Consider the following 14,066-nt stretch of genomic DNA (forward strand, 5'->3'; position numbering starts at 1 on the left):
ATGCCGCATAGCGCACAAGACTGCCGCTCTGCGCTGTGAAGTTATGTGTGTGTGTTCCCCTCTCTCCTTCTTTACTCTTCTTTCAATCTCCCCCATCTCTTCCCCCTGTACAGGGTAGCATACCGGTTATGCCAAACTGGTTAACAACCCTGTCTTTCCTCTCTCCCGTCTTCCTTCCTTCCTTCCTTCCTTCCTTTCAGAAGCCACTTCCGTGGCTTCTGAAAGAACTTCAAGATTAGTTTAACCAGAGTAGTTCAAGCAGGCTTGCTAATTATTTCTGGGCGTCCCGTTTCATAAGGTATATAATCAGCGTCATCAGGACAACTGATTTTATGGCGGTTTCTCCCCAAGTACCCAGTTTACTTTTGAAAGTAGTTTGGTGCAGGAGTTCCACACCCTGCGCCTTGTGAAGGAGGAAAGTAGCTGCGTGTCTGAACATTTTTTTAGGGATCACTGTAATTTCTGCGAGTGATTCTCACTGCGGGGTATGACCGAAATTTAAGGGACACTATAGAGAAAAACGATCTTTCTCATATTAGTAAATCGCTCGTTCAAGTCCAAAATCACCACGCTTACCGCGAGAAGACGATTGGTAAGCGAGAAAACACGCAAAAGGAAAATGCGGATGTCGACGCCACTTTGAAAGACCCGCACCAAACGCCATGGTGTCATATATTTTGACTGACATCTACTAGGTACTACGTAGTTCCTAATAAGTAACAGTGTAGCACATTGTCCTCTGAGGGTGCCATAGACTTTATATACCAAGCTACAGGAAATTTCGTTCATCCAATTTCGCTAGATTGCAAAAAAATCCATTGAAATCCGTAAAGACACGCGTGGAGATTTCGGGGCAAAATTTGAACATGATACTCTCTGACCTTCATTTACCCCTCTATTATTGATGCTGTGATGGTGAAATTAATTACATTACAGCTCTCAGAGTACAATTTGTCAATCTAAACCAATCAATTGTTTAACTTCAGCGTCCTCTTAATAATCGCGAATGTGAATAAGTATTTGAACATACGCAGAAAAGGTGAGGGTAGCGTATTAAAACAACTGAAGGCAGACTGGTGCCATCAGTTGTCGAAATCTTCCATTGTTCGGTAGCCGGATGTACTTAAAAGTTTCGAAAACTACCGAGAAAGCTTTAGATTAAACCTCGACTGCTAAGGCTCTTCCATTCATCTAACCACACTGCCGTGCTGAAGCAAGTTGTTTGAATACCTCGACAAAAAGCTTTGCCGCTTTCAAAGTGATAAGACGGAAATTTCGGCCTCTAGAAGGCATCTGTTGACTGATGAAAAACTGGTACTGCAGAGCTGCACCTTTTGTTCTATTTAATTTCAGTAAACCGCTCGTAAAAATGTTTTCCTTTTGAGATGTCCTGTTGAGGCAAGGTATGTGACGTGCTTTGTGCGCGTTCGACGCATTTAGGCTTAGTTCCTTGAATAGATTCTCTTAAATAGATGACTTGCAATTCCTTGAATAGGTTCCCGTGGCTGTAAACTCCGTGAGTGGTTCGCGAGACAATTCACGAATAGCGCACTTGCCTGCGGTGAACACATAGGTAATCGCTGCAAAAACAAATAGAAGTAGTTTGAGAAAATATGTATTTAGGTTAAATCTCAGAAAGCCCGACCCTTTATGGAAACTAAACATTGCCAATGCAAACGATCGCCCTTTAAGAATACAAAGTGCATTGTTGTAAACCGAAGTGTGGTACAATTATTTTAGTACTCTGAGTCCATCACAGAAGCGTAATTACTATGCCTTAGTAGTTGTCATTATTTTTTTTCGCTGTTTTGTACGTTGCGCTCTTCAGACTTTCAACCAACGCTTTCGAGCAAATGAATATTCTAATGATCTGCTAGCATTTTATTAAAACTTATTATTAAAAGTTGAAACGTGGCTATTCTATTAATAACACGTTTCGCTACTACCCACGCTATATTTAGCCCAATTAGTTCGCTTGGTTTTATGGGCAGGGGTTCATCCTTTACCTCGAACTATAATTTCCTCAACCCATTGTTATAATCATTCTGCGCAGACGTGGTTCTCATGAGTGGATGAAAATAGGGGCAAGAAATAATGGAATATGAAGCCCGAGCTGACAATGGGGAACATCTATGATGCATGAGCAAACAAAGTCATAGTCCCTGGCCTACGTGTGATGTTCAAAGTAGGCGTTTTATTATGCTTCACAGATGATTATTCTGACTTTTTTTTTCTAAGAAGTGATAGTCAATGGGACGATTTTCCCAACTCCACCACGGTCACTGTGATGCTACACACTTCAAAATGCTTACAGTAGCCATATGCATGTGCAGAAATCGTACGAATATCTATGGGCGTACTGGGCGTACTATGGACTATGTACTATGTACTATGGGCGTACTATGTATGGTCGTACTGGTGTACTGCAACACGAGAAGACGTAATAATTCGTTAAAGGCGTCTGCGTAAATTTGTTATAGTGACGACTCGCCGCACACTGTGGCCATGCCCGTGGATGGTCACCCATCAGGATAGGAAACAATGATTTACAACGCTGTGAAAGGATTAGAGACTGTTATAGACGTGAACTCCTTGACGATAAGTTTTTGCGCCGCTGCAACGGTTTGTCACGAGCGGAGCTTTCGGACTTTGAATCAGACATCTGTGCAGCAGAGGAATCTGTACGAAGAGACAACTTTTCCATCTGAATGCTGGTGGCCGCACATTACTATTCGTTTGACAACTCGGTGTATGTACATCTGCATTGTCGTGGGTGCCATCAATAGCGGTCTGCTTGGTGAGTGTGGTGTTAATGTTTTTCATTCGCTGGTGTCTTTGCAGGGTAGCCACCAGACACCCAGTCAAATCTCCGCACTTCACACCCGATCAAAAGCAGAATGCAGTCGCAACTGGTCGCCCTCACCTTAGTAGTCATGTTCCTCTGTGGGAACAGTGCTTGCTGTGCCCTACAACAACTACGGTAAGAACTTCATGAACCATGTTCGCAAAAAACGTTTAAATGCGCAGCATTTCTTCGCGAACCTCTGGCACTTTGAGCGTTTCTATCTATCTATCTATCTATCTATCTATCTATCTATCTATCTATCTATCTATCTATCTATCTATCTATCTATCTATCTATCTATCTATCTATCTATCTATCTATCTATCTATCTATCTATCTATCTATCTATCTATCTATCTATCTGCTTACGTCTGGGTGCTCTCGTGATCGTTGGTGTAGACCAAAGTTGGCATGGGAGAGTAAGAGGATTTGACAAATGTGACTGTCGGAAGATGACATGAATAACGTGAAAATGATGTCGCGTACGTCGTCAAACCCATTCTTCCAGACACGTGTGGCACATACCCGTTTACCACGGGCCGCGGGGCACGAGTATGCGCCACAGGTGACTGACAGTTTATATCTACCCAGGAACGGCAAGATCAGACATCCGTAGTTTAAATGCGAGAGCGTCAAGAAAAACCGACATTGGCAGCGTTGACCGGACAAATAGAAAGAATAAAAATTAGGATCCCAGCCGGAATCGAACCCAAACATTCTGCGTGGCAGTGATGTATTCTACCACAGAACCACGCCAGCTCTGTAAACTGGTTCGGAAAAACAGACTCTGCAGGCGTAATGTCGGTGCAACGAAAACTGTGGTTGTGGTGCTGGCTATCTAATTTTACAAGAAAGCAATAAACGCTGCATATGTATTCCTACGTTACGGGCGTCATATCGGAATAACGTCGGTGGTCCCAGTGTTGGCTCCGCTTTTATAGCAGTCTAATAAACGTTATATTTGTATTTCTATAATTGAGCAAGCTATATTGAAGCAGTGCTCGACCCCGAAGGAATACATTAACGAAGGTTACGTATGATATTGACATGATTGCGCCATAAATTTCAGTTAGTTTCGGTAGTACATACGTATGTACTCTGACGTGAGGGCTGACGCAACATCGCGCCATAAGTTACACCTTCAACGCCAGTGTTGTCGACGTGCCTGGTAAGCCCACGATGTGCACGCAGCTACTACAATTACAGAAACATGTCGATCCACCTCGTAACCTTTGGCTCAAAGCCATAAAGTACAGCATAGAAGTACTCGCTGACTGCTTCGCATGAAACCAGTTTCCACAACGCGTAGGATCTGTAGAATTTTTTTACGTTAAGCAAATGCTCATCGGATAAAGTTAAAAAAATGGAGGTGACCCTAATCCTTGATTTAGGTGGTTGCTAGCGGCACTCGCAGCTCGGCGTTTGTGTGCCCTGCTGTATTCCTGGGGTTTACTTTGTGTTTTATCACGCACCCGTCACGGTGGTCCAGCGGTTATGGTCCTCGACTGCTGATCCGAAGGTCGCGGGATCGAATTCCCGGCCGCGGCGGCCGCATTTTCTGTGGAGGCGAAAATGCTTCAGGCCCGTGTACTTAGATTTAGGTGCACGTTAAAGAACACCAGGTGGTCAAAATTTCTGGAGCCCTCCACTACGGCGTCCCTCATACTCATATCGTGGTTGCGGGTCGTCAAACCCCAACAATTATTATAATTATTAGTGTTTCGTCGCGGGGCCGAAGTGTATCGCAGAGGCCAGTAGGAAAAGAGCGTCGTTGAGATCTGCTCCGGCAGGTGCCACAACAATTCCAGCTGCTCTCGCAAAAAGCGTCTGCTCTTTGATTGAACTCGTTCAATTAATTTTCATTAGTTATCTTGGCAGTTCAGTAGATCTTATCTGAAGTAAACGTATGCTGCGACATCATATGTATCCAATGTAACTCTTAAATTCAACCAAAACCACCAATTTTGTACCAAGTTTGATTTTTTGAAGACTGTTTCTGAATTTTCGGAAAACCGGAAGTAAGTGCCGGACCGGAAGTGCTTGGAAGAGGAAGATCAGTATGACCCGGTGCTCGCGCAACTAAAAAAATACCGCCGTTGAACATATTAGGGAATGCAGCCGGCCGATAGCAGGATGCTCAATAAAATGCATTTGTGAACTGCGCCCTATGTCTCTTGCGTAGTAGTGCAGTAACCTATGAATGCTTACAAGGAATTAAAGCAAAGCGTTCAGATGCTAACAGTGATGCAGAATCTATTCTTTCCGATTACATTTCGGTAGGGTTTCTGGCCATTTCCTAATTCCTAATAAAGCCGAGGTGACGACAAAGCCCAGGTGAGGTCCAGTTTTATATGCAAGGGAAATGTTCTGTAGTTATCAAATTAGGCGGCGAAGTAAGACTTCAGTGTGTCGCAAACGTTAGCGCACAGAATGCGTTTTGCATAAATAGTGTGGCCGCTTTGGCGGCAGCAAAGCTCACCACGCACATCACCATGTCGAATGCCATCAGCTTTGCTGGAAATAATATCAGAGTGATGTCCGGTGATTTAGCGATAATATCAATTCCTCCTAAGTGAAAGAGTACGTTCAGTGCTATCTGTATAAATCGGTACTCGCAGGAGTGGGTGAAAGTTTAAGTGCAAAAAAAGCATACAGCTGAGCCATGTATAGATTATGTGTACTCATACTGTATTTCGTGTGTTTGTGTTTTCGTTTACAGATGACCAGCTCTTAGATGAGTACAAACAGCGACTCGAGAACTACTTGATGTCTGCTGATAAGTAAGTAATTTTGTTGCGGTTAACTGCCCCCTGAGACGGTAGCGTAGCTGTTGTACTTTCGGGTTGTGTTCTTGCGAATGTACAACTCATGTATTTTGTAACAACTTATATTATATAAGGTTTCATTATGCAGCGCGAAAGGTGAGAATTGCCACCTTTTCGTAAACATACTATCTGCACACCTTGCGTTACATCTGTTTTTTATTTAGAATTTCTTTGAAATACTGGCGTTTTTTTCCACGACACAGTAAATGAATATGCGAAGCGGTTTTTTATATTTCGTGCAAAAGTAGGAAATTAAGACGCCGGAAACCATAAAATTTCACCTAAAGTCGGACTGAAAGTAAATTTCCGGAAGATTCTCAGTACAGTGTATCGAAGAACATGCCCACTTATCCTGAATGATCTATTGCGTTTGGGTCCTATTGGGAAAATGTGCAGGAACCTAGCTCGTGCAATTTAATGATAAAAAAATTTTTGGGGGGGTTGAAAACTGCGACGTTGTAAACAACAAGATAGTTAACAGCACTTTAACGTTTTCGATATGATCAGTGTGATAGAAGTAAGAAAAAGATTGAAGCGCCAACCTTATGTTCAAGTTTGTCTGCGCTCACTAACCAGCGCTGCTTCTTTCAAACCCTTTGATGGATGGTTTACGAACGTCCGACAAAAGAGAAATCAACTTTGATCCTCAGTGTGCCTTTCCAAATAAACAAAAACACGAAAGAGAGCACAATGCATCGTTGCTCATAGATTTAAGGTAGAGCTCACTGAAAATGAATTGCCGAACCCTCTTTGTTCAGTGCCTTGATGATACTTAGAGTTATTGGTTATGAGCGTTGTGTTGAAAGGTATCTCGGTTACATGGTCTTCGAAGAAGAAGTATGATACTTTATCTTCAACTTGTTCAAATGTTAGATGGAATGCAATGACCAAAAATTAGAACGCGAGCAAACCTAACATTTGCCACAGTTGCCGTGTGCTGAAAACTTCAAAGCGCAGGAAAGAACGGATAAGGCTCTAATATTAGTGGTTGCAAGTGGAGTTTTTGATAGAAATTATTCGTGTTTGTCGCATGTCAGACAAGAGGCGTTTCACGTACTGAGTTCTGTTGCAGGCTTCATTACGGTAAGCACAGTAACCTAAGCGTGACTGCCTTCAAAGAAAATTAGTAGTACTTATATGAGATAAATTGGCTATGACCTGTTTTTTGCCTGTGTATTTAGAATGTAAAGTACCAATGAAATATTAAAGAAACCGCATTTTTACTGGATTCCTTTGCATTCGTTTGCATACAAAACTTTAGATAGATACTTTTGAGTAGAACTTATTTCTGGGCAAATTGTACGACCTCTATGGGATTCATGATAGCGCGAACAAAAACAAAGATTTCAAATAGAAGAGGAGAAAGCGAGAGGTCGGGCGCTAAATCCTTCCATTTCCTCTAGTGTGGGGTAGCAAACCTGAAGTTTCGATTCCGGTTAACCTCCTTGCCTTTCCATCATTTCTAGCTTTCCCAACGCTTGTGCCCAACCCTACGTAATAGCTGTTGTTGTTGACTTTAATGGAAAAAAAAGTGAAAATTAAAACAACACCATAGCCGAGACTAATTCTCAAGAATGTTTTCTTCTGTTGCTCAGGCGCAGCTGCATTCGACGGGGTGCAACCTGCGACGGCCGACCCAACGACTGCTGCAACCAGTCGGCTTGCCGCTGCAACCTCTGGGGCACCAACTGTCGTTGCCAGAGGGCCGGCCTCTTTCAGTCCCTGGGCAAGAAGTGAGCAGGCCAGCCAGGCTAACAGCGGTCTCCACGTCGGCCCGGCAAAATAACAACCTCGTCGTTTTCGTTTATCTCCGGTGTGGATGTCAAAAAAGTCAGCTTTGTGTTGTCTCCACAAATGGCGCTCGCTGTTGTACTTTGTTGGTTGCGTGAAACTAGCAGTCTAGAGTGTGTACCGGGCGAACAAAAGACACGAAGTTAAAAGCGGGACAAACTAACTGAAAAGGGTACTCTTTGTTTGGTGCCCCTTGTGTTGGCTTCGTTCCGTCAGTTTATTGTTCTAGCCCAGTTGAAAACTGCAACAGAATAGGACGAATAGAACATTCTAATATCTTGTCGTATTTTGGGACATGCTGTTATTACTCCGTGGTATGTTGGTACGCTCTGTGAGGGTCTTTTGTGCGATCCGGTTTCTGTAGTGTTATAACAGATACCTTACGTTATTTGAGACACTTCTGTTGTGGCATATCGATGCCTGTAATGACAACACACTTTTCTGAGGTATGTGCTTGTAGTACAACAGCTGTCTTTTGTGACATCAAACACGCCACAGAATTCGCTTCTGATGTCACGACAACAAAATGTCTGTTGCACAACAGCACAGTAGAATGGTATGTCGCCCTAACAAAATAGTGTAGTCATTACAGCAGAACCTTGTAATAACGGCAAGTTCTCTTATTATTTTCAACTGGGAGCTTTTAAAGCTCGTAAAGAAGAAATTAAAATGGCTTTCTATACTTATCCAAAAGGCAACGAAGCTGACATCTCCGTTTATTTTTAATTTCCTTATGATTACCACCAAATGACGTTTAAACTAGAAAACACACATTGTTCTGCGTGGTTGGAGGGTCGCTAACACAGAATTCTAGCGCCAAGGAATTTACGCGTTCACTTAGTTTTCCCAGTTTAGCGATCTAATGAGCTTTTGATGGTCTCTTTGAGATTCTGTCAGAGACACTGGAGATAACATCATTTATTTTAATTTCACCTTTGTGGCTATGAAACTTGCTTCTGCTTAACAAACCACCCATTTTTCTGTTTGTAGTGTGGTCGCTTACACAGATTACCGACGCCAAGGAACAGGTAGTCTACTTCAGACTCTGAACCTTGTTTTACTGCGGAATGGTAAGACTTGAACTGGGGCTGTAAAGTGGCCGAGTGTACGGATAAAGCCTGATATATTATATTTGTTCATGATCGTCGTTATGGCGCGATAGGCCGTAATCCTTATGTATGTGTTATCTATGTCGTAAGTATTGTGTTCGCATCTGTTTGAAAAGGTATATGAAATTCTATGAATGTCACTCAAAGGTGTCAACCGAGGGTGTGTTGTTGGCTTTACTACCTAACAACGTTGTTGCGAGTTAGTGATTCACTGTGATCTCGATGTCGTCGGTTGTTCCTCTTGCGAAGAAAATGCTACGCTTGTGTTTATGTGACCGTAGCCAGACAGGGTGCTGTAAGGCACTTCTTGCGTGAATTGTTCGCATCCGTTCAGCGTGTTCACTATTCCCGTGAAAAGTGTGCGAATTGCCTGCTGTTTTTCTTGACTGCATAACAGGCAATGTGGCCGCCTTGAAAACGATAGCCGTACTTATTTGAATCAATGAAGGTGAGATTCACGAAGCAGGCCACACCTGTGGGGGTATCTGCTTCCTTTCTAGTACTAGTATTACAGCGACCTAAAATCCAGAAATACCAAAATTTTCAAAATTTTCAGACACCTTGGCTGGATACGTTACTGCTTAATGACTTCTCTAAAGCTCCACGAACGTCACTTTGTTGAACCACAGCTTTACATCAAGATGACGTCAACCTGAACAAAGCTTTCAGTTTTAGCGACATTCCTGTCTTTGCCCCGCTACATGTTCGCACCACTCTGTAAAAATATGCACAACTTTTCCTCTAAATTGCCTTCCTTTCCTGCATGCCTGCTACTCCCTGACTGTGACATACACATTCCAAACGTCATTCTATTCACTTATAAACTAAAAAACCGGAGTGTGTTTCTCTCCTTGAAACTTGCCCTCACTGAAGTGGCGAGAGACGCCAAGCAACCCTTTCTGGCACCGCAATCTCAATGCAATTTCCTGCTAAGGAACGAAAAATATCTCGTTTCGGAAATTCTGTAGTGATCCACCGAGACCTACCTTTTGTACAGTTTTATCCCTTTTCCTGCACGCTTATCAGTATGCACATGGTCTCCTCAAACACGCTTACTTCACGATTATCACTCTGTTCAACTAGCGCATGTGAAAGCAAAGATGTTCGAGATATGAAGAGATAATCAGGTCAACTCTTGCTTACAGTGTAACGAGTGCTTTTTTTTTCAGATGTCGATTGTTCATGCAATAGGGCTTCCTGGGCCGCAATCATATGTGGCTCGCTCAGATAAAACGTAAAAGAGATTACAAATAACACAACAGTGTCCGAGAAGCTTGAATGCAGCTTCGAAACGACACAATGAAATGTTCCCGACTTGACTGTGTGATACTCGGATGTATCTCCATCCCAATTCCCAGCACTTGGTGTCGTCTCCATCCCCCATGTGTGATCCACGACTGTTCCGTGCTGTAAAACCATGCTGGTAGTGGGTTCCGAAACCGAAACAATGCTGTTACCCAGTGTGTTGTGCTTTGTTTCTTTCGTGTTTTCTCTCTTTTTTGTAGTCATAAGTTCTGCGTGAATAAAGTGAGCATATATTTTCGAGTCCTTTACGTGACCCGAGGACCTATGTTTTCGCAGGCCACCGCAAGCTGGCTATCTTTCCCACCCTCCAAAAAATCAAAGCCACTTTCGCCCCAAGCTGTATGAACTGCTAAGCATAGATTCGCGCGTGTTTTCCTTGTGTTTATCTTGTGCTTTTCTGCACTTTGAGGTTCTGCTATCTTCATGTGATTATATGATGTTTCATATTTTTTGTTCTTTTCTTGTGAATATTAGATTTCATTCGCGAATATCTATCTTCTCTTTTATGGTCTCCTTTTTACTGTATTTCAACTGTTTGCTGCTCCGAGCACAGTGCCTCTAACTATCGGCGCTCGCGTTCCGCCTCCTCTTCTCTCTTCCGTAGATCTGTGTCAAACTCCCGACGCTGGCATTTCGCTGTCGCTTCGCTGGCTGGGAGAGACGAATGAGCCCTTCGGCAACGCTGTTGTTTATGGGCAAGCGCTGCTGGCGTTCCAAACGTGCAACTTCTCGGCTTATGTGTATAACACGTGGTATCTGCATGACCCCAACACGAGACATCAGCCGACGATAGGGAAGTCCCTTAACTTGCTCCCCCGTTCAAAGACATGGACTTGTTACATGGTCTGGCATTCTCAAAGGCCTCGCCGTGGCATCTTGATACGGTGATGATGTGGACATGCGATAAAAAGTTGGCAGCGCGTTGCCTGTAACACTTGAAGGCGGAAGCCTGGTGCACACTTGGTAAATCATTTCAGTTATAAAATCTGGTGAGGGAGTGCATTACCGGCACTGCTCACCGGCAGTGAGGCTGCACCCCAAAGCCTCTTTATGCAATTCCACTAATACACGAACTTCTTTTTTTCTATTCCGGTGGAGAATTGCAGCTGCATCTTTCTGGTACTTACCTACGGAGCAGAAACCTCGAGGCTTACGAAGAGGGTCTAACTTAAGTTGACGATGACGCAGCGAGCAATGGAAAGGAAAGTGATAGGTGTAACCTTAAGGGACAAGACGAGAGCAGAGTGGGTCAGGGAACAAACGGGTGTTAAGAACATCTTAGTCGAAATCAAGAAGAAATAGGAATGGTCAGGGCATGTAGCTCGTAGGCAAGATAACCACTGGTAATCGAGAGCAACAAAGTGGATTACAAGAGAAGGCAAGCATGCCAGGGGGAGGCAGAAAGTTAGGGCGACAGATGAGATTAAGAAATTTGCGGCGATAACGTGACCGCAGCAAGGACAGGACCGGGTTGATTGGCGAAACATGCGAGAGGCCTTTGCTCTGCAGTGGGCGTAATCAGGCTGATGATGATGATGATGATACAATCGGGTGTCAGACTTCTTGCAAGACATAACAAGCCACAACAACTCGAGACGTATTCAAATTTTGTTGACGTTCAAAGTCAATTGCTTTCTCAATGCAATCGCTGTTCTGAAACACGCTAACGACACGTACTCTGCAGTTCGACCCAATAAAGTCACAAATTTCGGGGATATTCAAGAACTTCGCAAGACATAGTGGTCTCTAAACTTTTGACGCTGACTTCACGTTCATGGCTACAACAGGACGACCACGACAAGAACGAAGAAAATGAAATACTTGTTCTCGACGGGAAAGAGGAGTTGGAGAGGGCTTACTTTTTACTTCCAACATGGAGCGAGCGGGACTCGAAGCTTTCCATGTTTACCTTAGCGATTGCAATGGGGCAGCTGGCAGGGTTCAATGCCAGTACCCTGTATTTCGACCGAGACTATTTGCTTATACTGAAGGAATTCAAGCCGCGTGTATTTTATTGTTTATTTATTGGTTGTTTGTTTTCCTGCAACACAATTGCTTAAAACAACAGAAAGCTGAGTTTGCTGTAAGGATTGATCGTAAGATAACGCAAGGTGTGCTAGCGCGTACACAAGTTCATGTCGTCTTGTACTCTTTTCTTCTGTCCTGTGTTTTTCTATTGGTTTATTTGATTTATTGCATACACATAATACAGAATATTGTTTGGAACTATAGCCTTGGCTGCTAGTTTGGGGTGCAATAATAAAACAGGCATTGTGCGAAACAACCTAAACACACGTTAATAAACTTTTTTTCCAGAAAAAAATACCGGATAAACAAAGGCTATATTATGACAACAGGGCACACAAATAGAAAGAACGTGTCAACAATCATGAAAAAAGTTTTCTAAGTAATGTCCAAAGTTTTGGCTAGTGTTTACGCAGTAAGGGAGTGCTTTCCACATTATAGCACCATTTAGCTCCTGGTTTCTCTGTCCATATACGTTTTGAAATGATGGTCAGTTGTTACATAGGCGTGCCTTACCTTCTTTTAAATATTTCCTTAAATATGCAAGCGTAAAGTATTCGAAAACTATACACAAGAGTACACAGACGCATAGCATCAAGAGCTAGCAATCGACTGTTGATTTTATTTTGTATCTGATGACAAGCTCGTGATTGCATGCTAGTCACATCGAAGTCGCGATGACACGTTTTCGTGTTTCAAGACTAACTAAACAATTTATATTGATGGCTTCTGCTGATTGGTACATACCTCATCAACATACACTGACTGGCCGAAGCCGTCACAGTGAAACAATCCACGCTTTGCGCTTGCAAGAGGGCAACGATGAGATTTGGCTGTGAGTCACGACAGACGCACTAGCAAAAAAACAAAGTGCATGGGGCCGACGCATCTTTTATGTAAGCATGAGAGCAACTGCCGTGCCAGTCACTGGCGCCCAATGAAGGCTGCATGCACAATATTGCAAATAAGGGAAACGCCATTACGGAGAATAATATTCGAGGCACGGGTAGCTTTTCTTGAATATAAGAACAGCGCAACAGACAAGGACAGAGGAAGGTAACAACACACAACTGTTCGTATATTCAATTATGACCTACCAACTTTCCCAAGTTTCCACGCTTCATAGCTTTTCTTCTTTTATGAATGAACACGTAAGTGCGCAGCTTGTCTGGCTTCGCGCGGAACACTTCAGACGTTTTCTATTCAGCATTGTATTGCTCTCTCAAGAGTTCTTTGAAAAGCTTCTATGGTATCAACGAAACAAGAAACGCGAAAACACTGAAAGTTATAGAAGGCACAAGCGTTGTCCTTTCAATTGCATCCTTGTCAATATGGACTATCAATTAATATAAATCGAGGGAAGAACATGAGCCAAAGGCATCAAAACGAAAAGCCAGAAAGACACCTAAGTGTGGGTCGGACAAAAGCATTAAGAAAATGAGACTAAGAAGTACCTCCCTATTCGTCCCATCTCAGCGTGATCGATATACACGAGTTAATAAATTTACAAATAAAAAATGCTTCAGTAACCTACTGCATGCGCTGTTATTTGTATTTAGCGCTAATCATGAAGTAGCGCCTGCTACTTCATGATTTATTTGGCAATATTGTGCAGTTTTATTTCGACTTGGAACTATCACTATCCACATAGTGTTTCCTATATTTTCACTGTGTAGATGCAAAAACTAACTTGTGCACTGTCTAACACAATGTAGCGTTTTTATTGTGATTACTTTAGAGATGAGAAATCCACCAACAATCTTCAAGACAAAGTTGCAAAGCAGACCCCCAGTGCGTTTCGCATACACCTACGCCTGCGTGTATTAAAATGCAAAGGAAACATAATTCTTCAGATAAAAGCTTTCTAAAGCTAGTTCATCCCAATACATAATTTTAGTGCTTCTTGCATGTGTAACTCGCTTGGACTCTAAAGGCTTCATGTAAATTGGAAGAATGGAAGGTGGAGCTAGTTGGTGGTCTGCAGTCCCATAAGACCGAAAGCGCTAAAAGAAATAGGTCGACAACAGGCGGGGACAAATTGTCAGTGTGCTTAAGAGTTTTCGATTCGTCCATCTCTAGCTTGTCGGAGGGGTCGGCGTTTCAGCTCGAAAGGTGGGGTGTGGTTCATTGCGAGCTCAGCCAAGAACACTCCGAATGAAAGGGCTA

General features: G+C 43.0%; 1 protein-coding gene across 1 annotated transcript; it reads left to right on the forward strand.

Moving 5' to 3' along the window:
• Positions 1–2,846: 2,846 nt before the first annotated feature.
• LOC119401545 (U8-agatoxin-Ao1a-like) lies at positions 2,847–12,148 on the forward strand. Its single transcript, XM_037668436.2, is given in 4 exon segments — positions 2,847–2,942; positions 2,944–2,980; positions 5,565–5,625; positions 7,266–12,148. Coding segments are annotated over 4 exon segments (285 nt in total). The 5' UTR covers positions 2,847–2,897; the 3' UTR covers positions 7,408–12,148.
• Positions 12,149–14,066: the final 1,918 nt, after the last annotated feature.

The sequence above is a fragment of the Rhipicephalus sanguineus genome, chromosome 8 (assembly GCF_013339695.2).
Source record: "Rhipicephalus sanguineus isolate Rsan-2018 chromosome 8, BIME_Rsan_1.4, whole genome shotgun sequence".
NCBI classification, from domain to species: domain Eukaryota; kingdom Metazoa; phylum Arthropoda; class Arachnida; order Ixodida; family Ixodidae; genus Rhipicephalus; species Rhipicephalus sanguineus.